This window comes from Bacillus rossius, chromosome 1 (genome assembly GCF_032445375.1).
Source record: "Bacillus rossius redtenbacheri isolate Brsri chromosome 1, Brsri_v3, whole genome shotgun sequence".
Taxonomy (NCBI): domain Eukaryota; kingdom Metazoa; phylum Arthropoda; class Insecta; order Phasmatodea; family Bacillidae; genus Bacillus; species Bacillus rossius.
The window spans coordinates 135525567-135538676 of NC_086330.1; the positions used below are offsets into that span (position 1 = coordinate 135525567).

Genomic DNA, 13110 nt, shown 5'->3' on the forward strand with positions numbered 1-13110 from the left:
GTGATTTTTAAAGCACTTATTTTCAATACCTGTGAAAAGTGTTGTATGGGTACTTTGGTTTGTGGGGTGGGAATGTCTAGAAATAGTAGAAATAGGAAATACAGTAGAACCCGTTTATAGTGAACCCGCCTATAATGAATTCCCGTTTATTGTGAATTTCCGTCTCAGTCCCGGCAAAATGATGTGAGGTTATGTATTAATTTATTGGATATAGCGCACAACTTTTGTCAATGTTGATACGTTTTCCCGTGTACAACGAACAAATTTTGCTGACATAATGCACAATTATCTAAAATATTTTCATATAATTACAAGTTTTTTCACAAAACGTCTATTCTGGATCACATTGAAGTTTTTCTCCGCAATATGCTACTCGATTGTCCACTGTTCATATTATAAACAAGTCGTATTCGAGTGGCCTCGGTTGGCTACGTGTAGCCATAAATGGTGATCAGTTAGGTGAAAATAAAAAATAGTTTTCCCTGCATAGTTAAAGAATGGGCGAACGCATGTACATTTAATATGTTATCAAAATTAAACATAAATTACCACCACACAAATACGTAAGTGTACATTATAGCAGCAAATTCAATAATTTTACGTCTCATTTTTATCGTTCACGTTTCGGACATTTTGATCGAGTAAGGTTCGTAAGACTACCACTGGATAGAACTCTGTGGACTAAATTTTTCCATAGAAAGTGAGAAAATTTCGTTCCAGCTTTAGCAACTAAGATACTAAATGATACGTAGTGATCTTTGATGCGCCAGACTCGTTATTTTTCGTTTATTTACTTTTGACGGTAAAAAGAATTTTGTGTTATTAAGCTGCAAATGTGCTTCAATAAGAAATACTTACATAAAAAAATGTGAAAACGCGGAAAAAAACGTAAGGCATTATCTGTGCGAGATAAACGACATTATTGAAAAGGTAGACTCCAATCCCACTGTCCCGCACGTGTTAATAGCAAAGGAACTGGGAATTGCAACATCCACATTAAGTACAATATTAAGCAAGCTGAACCATCTTCTTTCTCAAGCTGCGAAAACGTCACAGAGTATTAAATGCCTGAAAAAAGGATAATACGTCGATGTCCAAGAACCATTAGGTAATAGAAAGTTTGTACATGTGTAGTTCATTAAAAATAATATATGCATTTGCTCATAAAACTGTTGCTTTGAGTATTTTCATTCGTTCTTTTCTTGGCTTAGGCCTATGTGTAGTTAAGATTTTACTTTTGAGTATGTATTGCCAATATAAAAGTTTTCCCAGATATAAAGTTTCCCCTCTATAGTGAACATATAAATGACTCCCTTCAGATTCGTTATAACAGGGTTCTACTGTACTTAGTTTACATTATATTATTGTTCATTTTTAAAAAACCAGCGAACAAATTGTTTTCTGTCAGAAGTGTTGAATAAATGGTAAGTTATCATAAGGTAACTTATTCCTTTAAATTTTTTTTTATATTTTTATTATTAACATCAAACAAGCTATATAATTTTTAATTTGTCTGATCAGTGATCGGCCCAGCCCTATTTATTTATTTATTTATTTATCATAAACTTATGGTTTCCGTAGCATCATTATGGCTGGAATCAACTTGGTATGTTTTGAATTCCATTCTAGATCACTAGAAAATGAAATACAGGTTAGAATTTACAATGTCCGTGCTTTGTTTTGATTCTTCACTTCATATCGTCCATAGATACATACAATGTAAAGACGTGAAACCTAGGTTAGGCGGAAAAAATCTCTGAGCATGTTCCAATAAGGATGGTATACTAGTACTTTGCGACAATGAAACAGTACTCTAGCCATAGAGTTTTCACACATTTTGCAAACATGTTAATCTATGAAAAGGAAAAAAAAATGTTATGTTAATTTAAATACAACGAAGGCAGTTTCGTGAAATAACTAAAGAATTCAGGGTATGTGCGATGCCAAAGCCGAAAGTATCACCTAGTGACAGAGCAGTAGAATTTAAAAGTGACTGGTTTTATTTGTGTGACGGTAATACTTAATGTGTAGGTACTGTAATTGTAGACGAGAACATGAGCGCCGTGATACTGAAGCGGCCCGCCGCCTCATATGTCGCTACGTCACAGCCTACCCACCCCTCTCTCCCCTCTCTCCCCTCTCTTCCCTCTCCACCTTTCCCTGTGAGTTTGTTTCTCCCCTCCTTTTTTTCAGCTTCCCCACCGATGCTCCGACCGCAGCGCACTCTATGCGAGGCTTTATAAGCAGCCGTCAGCTGTGCCTCGGCCTCTTTAGCTTAGCATACTTTGAGCTGTGATAAGCATGTGATCAGTTAGTTTGTTAAGCAGTGACGGCGCTGAGGGAGAGACTGCTGTGGTTTGTTGAAATTATACTGTCCAATATTGTCGAGCGCCATGTGTAACTTGGTGTGAATAGTTTGGTGTCTTGTAATTTTCTTTGTTCACACCACGTTGCAATACTCTTGTAAAACACGTGGCAAGCAAGAAACACAAGAAAGCAAAAGTGAGTCTGAATTCTAGTTCGAAACGACAAATATCAATAGCAGAATCAGTGTATATTGGGAAGAAATTTAAGATTGAAAAAGAAGAGTTTGTAGCGAAAACTGCATATGCATTTCTTTCAGCAAACATTCCAGTTGAGAAGCTGGACCATCCCAAACTTCGTGAATGGTTTGGTGAATATTTCAAAGGTGGTGGTGACTTACCTACAGCCGACTGGCTGCGCAGAAAGTATATACCCACAATTGCAGAACAGAAACGTCAAGATATTTAAGGCAGCAATCACCAACAAACCAGTTGCAGTTTTAAGTGACGAAACTACTGACAGGGGTGGTTGCTATGTTTTCAACGTTGTCTTCAAAACACTAGAACCATCCACAACACAGGCTGTTTTCCTTGCTGCGTCTGTTGTATTAGACTGTGCTGATTCCTCTTCATGTGCTCGTGCTATTGTTGACACACTTCAAATGTATACAGTGGATTACACTCTTATATCAGCATTTGTAACTGACTCTGCCAGGTACATGACCAAATGTACCAAGACTCTTGAAGGATCGTTTGGTGACAATTTCAAACACGTGCAGTGCTGAGCTCACAAGATTCATTTGGTAGGGGTTATGTGGCAAACACATCTTGAAGAGCTCAACACGACTGTAGTAATGGTGAAAAATGCTTTCTTAAATACCAGAAAGCAAAAGCATCAATATCTAGAATTTCTCAAAACAAAATACCCTGCCGATCCTACAAAAAAAAGTTGTTTCCACAACCTGTTGTAACCAGGTGGAATACATGTTTTGAAGCAGCTGTGTATTTGAATGCACATTTCAAAGACATTGTTGAATTCTTTGAAAAGTTAGTGAGCACAACAGTGGAATAAAATTTCTAAATAAAATCTTTGCAGAAGATTTAGCTATCGTTCAAGTTCAGGCAATGTATGTGGCAGACAACTGTGCACATCTGACTGAACTAATTGTCTACCTTGAAGGCTCTTCCTACCCTACAGCTCATATGCTAGCTTCCAAAATTAAGAACCTTCAAAATAAGTTTGATCTCCTGAGCAAGGGTATTTTCTCATCTTCTGTAAATGAAAGGATAAGTCATTTATTCACTGTTGGGCAAGCAAAGGTGACACTGCATCTAAAGCTGACAGCCCAGAAATGTGAAAACAAACTTTCTGAACTTGTTTTAAATGACCCCTCAAGGAAAACATTTGAAGCCACGAAACATAAACAGGATGAATATACACACTTCAGACTTTAGTCAGCACATCCAAAACTTGCCTTAGATGTCTCAACTTCCCACTGATGTGTTTATGGAAGGGTACCTATCAAGTGTTCAAGAAAATAATTGAAGAGGAGCTTTCAAACGCAGAAAACAAATGTATTGATATTACCAAAATTTTGTGTGCCTTGAAAGGTGACTATAGTGACTTTTCCCATGCAGGACTGAAGGCAATCTGGTTCCCTACATCTAATGTTGATTGCGAACGTTCATTTTCAAAGTATACATTAGTTCTTAGTGATTGTAGGCAGCATCTTAAACCAGAAAATGCTGAAAGTCTGACAATGCTTACATTTCAGTAAATGTAAATAGATAGTGATAAGCACAGAAAAAATACATCTTTTTGAGTTGCTGTTTTTGTATTGAGTATTGTTGTATATTGCTGTTTCTTGTAAGTTATAAAATGCTGGTTTTATTTAGTTTGGTTAATAAACTATGGTTTTTAACTTTTACTAAAAATAAAACCGATAACACCGAAATCTCATATTTTTAAAACGAAATTGATCAAAAAATAACACCATAAAATTGGGACTCTAATTATGGTGTTACCGATTTTATAACAGTTTACATTTTGTATTTGGTATTCCTGTTAATATTACATTGACATATGATAATTCAGAATGGCAAGGGCCCCCCGAACATTTTGGATTACAAACCTTTCACTGTACCATTCCAATTCTCTCACACTTGGCAATTTGAAATTTCAAAATAATTTCGGTTTTAAGTCAGTTGTGATGTTATCTATATTATATAATATATAACATAATATTAATATTACAACCAATAATATTAATGATAACATAATTACTAACAATTTGTGATGATAACAGTTGTGATGTTATCTATATTATATAATAAATAACATAATACTAATATTACAACCAATAATAATGATAACATAATTACTAACAATAATAATAATATTAATTAGGGATGGGCCAATCAAATCCTTGAATCCCACTGAATTTCCAGTATTCGAAAGATTCTGGATTCTGAGAAAAAGATTCAGGTTTTTAAGATAAAAGATTCTAAGAAAAATATTGGAGTAAAAATAATAAATTAAAAAATTCAACTCTGGCACACTAAGTTAACTAGGCTTATTTATGTTTATCTTTGTACTTATTCTAATACCGTTCCCCATAATATTATTCTTTTTATATATTTATTAAGTAAATTAAATAGTCTGTCTCATGCTTAGATTACAGTACAGAGTAAATGGAAATTCCCCGACTTTTCCAATTTTTTCCTGACCAGATTATAATTTTCTCTGGCCCTTATTATGCAGTGTTACACTAAGTCACTTTTGAAAATTAATTAGCGTTCGTTCTTTTTTCATACTGCAATTATTCAACAAACATATGAGTAAACACAGATTGAACTTAATTTTATTCGATGTAGGGCAATATAAATAGATATATTTCTAGTTTTTTATCATCCATGTACAAAAATCACAGAGTAAAAACAGTGACATTATAAGTAACCCAAATTAATTGTAGCAGACAAATAAGCTACCTACCAAAATAGGGCACAGTAATTTTAGAGCCACTTTTCCAAAAAAAAATATATAATCAAAATTCACGCTTTTTTTTTTTTACTCGCTGGCATGTTTTCCAGTTCTCTAAGAGGGCAATGTGATACTAGAAGTAGTTTACTAATATTTGACCATTTTAAAGAGTGGTTATGTGAGAATGGTTATTTAGGTTAGTTTACCTACTTTAGATACTTTTAAATTATGTTAAATGTTGGACATCTTAATTAAAAACACTATAAAATAGTAAAGATGTTTGGTTAGTTTAAGTTAACTAACAATTGTTCAAACATTATCTCAGGATTTGTAATGTAGCTAACCTAATTTGATTGTCCACTTTCACAATATCTCAGTATTTGTAATATGTAACCTAACCTCACCACTTGTATCAAAACACCCTCTTAAAGAAACATTTTAAAACATGTTAAGAATTAAAAAAAAAAATGCTATTTGGAGCTTCTAATTAATATTTTTACAGAAAAATGGCCATCCTTTAGAATTACTCAAATAAGCCTCATACCAAACTTAAACATAGACTTTAAAATCATATTTCAACTTAATATTAATTTTTTTATTCCAGATTAGCATAATCATTCCAAATTATAACATGCCTTAAAGGTTTCTTGTAACATTCTCTGTACCATTGTAGACGTCTACCTGTTATTTTTTTCACACTATATTTTTGCCGCAAGATTACTATTAAAAATGTCAATACCTCCATTAAAATTCATGAAGTAAATTTTAAATAAACATCTCTACAGATATTAGGCAGAAAATATTTTAAGTGTGGATTAACTGTAAATGATGTGTTTACCTTTGAGGGAACAAATGGTCATGAATGATAAATGAGTACAGTGCTGGCCAAAGATGTTTTTATTACTGCAGTGAACTTCCATTAAAAGTTTGGCCACAATCTTATTTTTTTCCTTCCAGTCACATATACGCCGACTTTCTTCCCATATCATGATTTCCCATTTCCTCATCAATTAATTTTAGGGGTTTTAAGCAGCTGTAGATAATCGCAACTGCAAACCTAGTATAATCATTGCAATTTTTTTTACACAAATATATGCATTTTAAAACCACATGCAAGATATGCATTGTCAAGGTTCTTTTATAAGATACGCACCATGCTTTTAAACACACATTTAAAAATTTTTTGCATGGATTTATTGGATGAATATGGTAATATGCACACACAGTTTTGAAAATGATACAGCTAACTTACGTTTTTATAAAAATGGCCGTTGAAAATACCATACAATGCTGAAACAAGCTTATCTTAAAAAATTCCCCAACCCATTAAAAAAATAACTAACTTTTCCAGGTTTTCCCTGACTAGTTTAAATTCCTTGACTTTTCTGAGATTGATACATCTGGAAAACTCAGTTAATGAAACAAATATAAATGTATAATTTACCACATTTAGGGACCCAAAACTATGGTGAAGTGTGAAATAGGTATATGGGAAAACACAATATTCTGCTGTTTATGCAAGTTGATCAACACCATTTGTGTAAACGTCACACGGAAGGTCATAGATCTTTAACACCGGAAACAAATTTCAATACATCTTAAATGTAGTATTTTTTACTACAGAGCCCATTGATTTTATTTTTGAACGCCACAAACGCAATAAGTTGCTCTTTGTGCTCTTTTTGTACGTCTTGTATCTACTTATCTATAGTTATTTTATGTTATGTTTATACCTGGTTTTACATATATTTCTTTCATTACATAACATGACACAAAAATTTAGTTTTTCAAATGGAGAATAGCGTGGTTTCCTGGTAAATGTCGGAAAAAAAATTGAAAAATAATACGGTGTTAACCTATTATCTTGTTTGTTTACACTTAATGTTTTAGAAATCTTACAGTTAGGCTAAGTAAAAAATAATTGTTAATGGGAAGTAGACATGTTGCAATGTGTTAGCCATGACCCCATGTTTTCATTTACTATAGTTGTTATTACATCTAGAAATGTACACATTGTGCAGGTTCTGCCCTATTTATACCAAAAGAAAGAGTTGGTATACTGCTTCATTTAGTACCTACCATGTGTTTTAATGATTCAACAGTTATTTTAATTTTTTGGTTGAATTTAAGTAAGTATCATGGGTGTATTTTTTGAGATAGTTTCTGAAACCCAAAACATTTTATTTTGTAAAAAACATTCAGTATTTCTTAATTTCCTGGCATTTTTTCTAATCATTCTTCAAGATGGTATTGTGATACTTCAAGTAGTTAATCATTTTATCAAATGGTTTTAAGTTAGTTATAAATATAATGTGATTCTGTGAAATGGGTTGGTTGGTATTGGTTAGCAACATTTAAAATACTGTGAAACCTATAGCTGTACCAATTCAAAAATTTTTGCCAATATGCTGATTCACTGAATCTGAACCTATACAGGAGAAAACACATTTTGGTTAAAATATTTTTATAAACAACTCTCTAAGAAAAGCATACAATGTACAAAATATAAAGATTAAAAAAATTTATTTAAAATGTTCAAAGTCTCGCAATTTTGCATATGTTTACAATTCAAGAATGGGAATTCCAATACCATCTTAACGCATGAGGCAGTGAACATGTATGGTACCAAACATTTATATGGAAATGCATTTCATGTGGTCGCTTTGCACAGGAAATATTAAAAGAAATTTACGTTATGTGAAGTCCGATATTATTTGGTATTAATTTTGTAATTCATTGTTGAAAACATTAAGCAAATTAATTTTAAAATGTCTGTCACTATATTACGAACATGTTTATGTAGTTCAAGGAGTTGGTAGTGGTAGCCATGCTCTAAATAAAACAAGTTTTTTTTCTTTATCAAGCTGGTAATATATTTATTTATGATCTATTAGATTCAAGAACGTTATGAAAACATAGGATGATTAAGCTGGCACACGTAGCTAAGGTATGATGTGAGTTCAAAGTATGTAGTAGTGCAAAAAGTGAAAAGGCTACTGGTGGATTTTTAGATTATGACAGGCACTTTCATTTTTCATAAATATCGGCTGAAAATTAACAAGCATATCATGAATCGGCAGAAACAGTGTTTCAACTAAATATCAGCAAAATCAACTTCTGCCGATTTGTATCAGTACAGTTCTTGTAAAATAGTTGCAAATTATGAATTTGAAATGTAGCTAACAATCTCAGCAACAAACAAGAACTATGAAAAGCATTTTATCTCTGTTAAAATATTTATTGTACATTATTTGACTTTTGACTCTTGAAACATGAAAATTTGGATTTGATGTAATGCTAATAATAATAATAATATTTTAATACTTTCAGGGCTTTGCTGTTCAGTGAAGTATTGCCTTGCAATCAGGATGAAGACGACATCACAAGCATACTAAACATCTACTGCCGTCACTTGGCACACAAGAAGCCAGGTGAGGATTGTTGTTTGTGCTAGCAAAACTTTGTAGACAATCACCAACCAGTGGGCTTTACAGTGCTTTCCCATCAGGTGAAGTAGTATCTCCCTCACTACTCCTGCATGTTCCTCGTTATCTATGGCTAATGTGGTGTTTATTTTGTTAATGCATGTACACCACATTGGTGTGCAAGTTAAGAAATTTGTTCTTGTTTCTTGCAGACATATTTGTGGTGACGCGCACAGAACAGGACCTCAACGACACTTTCAGTCAGCTTATGGACAGTCTGTTCCAAGTGCTGGCAGCTGTCAACGGCCTGGATAGTCAGCTGAGGGAACAGCGTGAGCACTCAGAGGTGACACTTCGCAAGACCGAGTGCTGAACTTCTAGCACTGTTTGTTTAGCAGTTACTTATAAGTTGTTCTTTCAGCCCTGCAAAGTAATATGTATCAAATATGGGTGTTTAAGATGACCATAGTCTCTACAGAAACTAAACTGTAGGAATATTAGGGTATAAGGACAAAGCACTTTGTGGTCACTTTCACACTGAACTGAAAATTTTGTTCAATATGTATTTGCATATTCAGTTATAATACAATTTATATGTTTCCTATTTCAATTGATTGCAACTTCAACAGTTTTAGAACTTTCAATTTCATCCAAGTATTCTGTTAGTTGGTCTGAAAGTGAAAAATTCAAATTTGTATTGTGTTAAAAGTAAAAAATTTGGGTCACATTATAGGTGTGTTTGCAAGATTTGGAAAACAGTAACAAACTACTGTAATCTAGTCCTTAGTTTAATGTATATATAATTTAATGTTTTTTTTGCAAATTATTTAAATTTTTTTTAAATTTTTTAAAAATAATTATGAACTAATGTTAAATTATGCCTTTATTTAAATATACCATGTCTACCATGTCCAGTGTATAAAATAAATAGCTGAGTTGAAAACAGTGTTCTATTTGTATTTGTGATCGACTTTGAAAAATCAAAGAATAAGGTTTGTTAGCCTTTCTTGAAGTTTGCATCTGAAATCAATATAAATAATAATAAAAAAAGTGGCATTGATTAATTACGTCATACAGTAAAACACTGTTAAGACATTTTTCAAGGGACTTGATGCTAAAAACTTCTTAACAGGGAAAACTTCTTACAGGGTTAAAATTCAGTCGCTATATAAAAACCAAATTTACTCAAATACAGTAAGTCCTCGGTTTACGTCGGGGTTACGTTCCTGAAAACCGCGACGTAAATAGAAACGACGCAAAATGAGCCATGTTTCATGCCACCGGCCGACCACGGCCCAAGGTCGGCCGGAAGCGCTGGCATACAGACGTGACAACGGGCAATTTTATCAGCAAATTACAACCGACAGCATGGGAAACAAGTCCAACTAGTACTTCTCAGCTTTATAGAATGGTTATTTAACCAGCTGCTTTATTACCTTTATTGATTGAAATATAAAAACAGATATATAGTCGTTTGGAAGACATCTTATGAAGAAAAAATCATAAATTGCAGTGAGCTGATACTGTAGGCTTACTACAAACGCATTTAATCACGATAAAGTTAACAACGGCACGTTTAAAACTCCGGCCAACTCAATGATATCATAGAGACTTCAGTGTAGAGCTGTAGCAAACCGTATGTATTCGTTACTGAGTAACGGGTGCGGCATCTAGTAACGAGTAACGAAACGTTACACACGAATGCATTTCGTATGTTTTACGCATGCGCGCACTTATTCGTTACAAAGAACGATGTTTGTTTATTAAGAAAAGTATAATTTGGACATTCGTCGTCCAAGTTTTTTACTGTTTATTAAAGGTATTGTGTGTGTAGACAAAGTTTGAGATTGGAACAGAAAAAACGTAGGAAAGTATTTTTTACAAATTATAAATATGTATGTTTTTGTTTTTTATTATCGCGTATTTTCACGTTTTTTGTTCTTATCTTAAAAGAGATATTATAATAAAGCTGCTCTAATGAGGTTTTATTGTTTCTTGGTTAACAAAAGCTGTTAATTACTTTTAATTGTTTATATTCGTTTTATTATTATTTACGCGACGTCATACTGTACGCGTACGAAATACGACTCAATTCGTTGCTGTTACATAACATAGCATGTTATGCGGTATCAGAAGTAACGAGTAACGATACGAAAGTAACGAGTACTAATTGTTATAGTAACGAATACATATGGGTACACTTTTTTTAGTTACTTTGAAACCTCTACTGAAGTGCCAAGGAGTTGGACGAAAAGGGGTAGGAGAAAATGCTGTGTCGTTGCGGGAAGTAGATAACACTTCTACGTGCGAGATACGTGGGTGGCCGAGCGGGCGGGCTGGTAGTATTGCATCACCGCGCGGAGAGCAGCGGAGAGCAGGAAGCGTCCCTCATGATTCATGATAAGATAAGGCGGTGAACGTGTAGCTTACGCTACATAGCATAAATTAACTACCGAAGGAAACAAAGAATTATAAACGAATTATATACGGTGTTTGGGTTAAAATAAAGATTTACGGTCATTGTAAACGACGTTATTGTGAATCGGCGACAACTTAAATTGAAACATGAGTACTCAAACATTAGCGACATTAATCCGAAACGACGTAAATCGGTACGACGTAAATAGAGGACTTACTGTAACACACTATTAATTATAAAATTACACTCAGCTATTATCATCAGTGTAATTGGAAAACTATACAATTACATCAATAAACTGAATTATAAACACTGAATTAAATGTAATAAGCACAATAAAAAAACTTATTAAAACACTAGAAAAAAATTACTGTTTTGAAAAATATTGTGTCAGCTTTGATTGTTTTAACACATTTTCCGACTGACGCATTACAAAATTGTCAAGTTCCCACAAACTCTTGCTCACACTATCAGGAACATTTTGTGTTCCATGCACAAATAACTTCAGTTTGTCCAAGTGGTCAAGCGCTTCAGAGTATGTTGGCACAGGAGTGGAATCACTTTCATCGCTGATCACATCTTCAGCTAAACCCTTGTGCTGTTCACATAGCTCTTCAATGGTTTACGGCTCGCATGGTAGAACTGAATCGTCAACCGAGACGTAGTCTTCAAAAGTGCATGAAAAATTAAGCTGTTCTTGAAGACTTTTCCAATTTGCATCTGCAGTTGATATGCTGTTCTCAACTGATTCTTCAGGGAAAATATCATTTACTTGAACACCAAAGCCTGCTTTTTTGAAACAATTTTTAATATTGGCCGATTGCAGCATTTACCACGAAGTGGCAAGAAAATGCATGGTGTCCAGGATGTTTATCTTATAGCCACTGGTTTTGGTACTTTTCATGAGTGTTATTAGTCGCAACAAAAGCCGTTTGCGAAAATGCTGTTTCAAAATTTTAATAACGCCTTGATCCATGGGTTGCAGCCTAGATGTCTAATTTGGTGGGAAGAATTCAATCTGGATGTTTTTAAGGTTCAGTATTTCCTTCGGATCCATGAAGAGAACAATCTGCTGATTTCTAAACCCCATCTTTGCATCCAGTACTCCTACATAATCTTCAAATATGCTGCCCGTCATCCATGCAGACTTGTTGTTAGCATACTTGCAAGGTAATGTTTTAATGTTGTTAAAACACCGTGGTTTCTTTGATTTTCCAACAACCAGCAGCAGCAACTTTTCAGTTCCATCCATGTTTGCACCCAACTACACAGTAACCCTTTCCTTACTTTTACCTCCGTGGCATGTTTCACCTTTTAAAACAAAGGTTTTGTCTGGGAGCATGTTGCAAAATAGCCCACATTCATCAACATTAAAAACATTTTTTGTTTCAAAGTCCTTTACAATTGCAGGCAACTTTGTATGAATCAAAGTCTCGACAGTATCGTCACACACACTTGCAGACTCCCCACTGACAGTTCTGTAGACTATTCCCACTCTGTTCTTGAATCTGTCGAGCCAGCCATTTGAAGGTTGATAATCAACAAGGTTATGTGCGATTTGTACAGCTTTTTCTCTCAAAATTGGGCAGTTTGTCGGGATTCCAAATGCCCTCTGTTCCTTAAACCAAGTCAAGAGTAAACTTTCAACTTCTTTGTATTTACCAACCTTCACTTTCTTGCATTTTGATGAAACACTATCAGCCAAAAGTTGATCCCGTTTCATCATAATTCCGTTCAATGTAGATGGCGGCATCCAGAGTTTTTTTTTTTTTTTGCCATACTCACTCTTGGTGTCGAAGGATTCGCATCAACTTCCGATATTATTTTCAGCTTTTCTTCAACAGATAACGCCTTTCGTTTAATAGGTCCTCCACTATTTGAAGATGCCATTACGCACTGTTTATCACAACACTAAGCGTTTATTATGATTAATAACCACAAAATCGTAACTAAAAAGTTTGCCTAAAATCACACTTAACCTAA

At 34.0% G+C, this 13110-nt stretch overlaps 1 protein-coding gene across 1 annotated transcript in view; it reads left to right on the forward strand.

The window, feature by feature from the left end:
• Window positions 1–9651, forward strand: part of LOC134536067 (protein furry) — a 737387-nt gene extending 727736 nt beyond the window's left edge. The window contains exons 50-51 of the mRNA XM_063375635.1: window positions 8614–8714; window positions 8921–9651. Of these exons, the coding sequence (XP_063231705.1) occupies window positions 8614–8714; window positions 8921–9081 (262 nt within the window). The 3' untranslated portion in view covers window positions 9082–9651. The remainder of the gene's footprint in view (window positions 1–8613; window positions 8715–8920) is intronic.
• Window positions 9652–13110: the final 3459 nt, after the last annotated feature.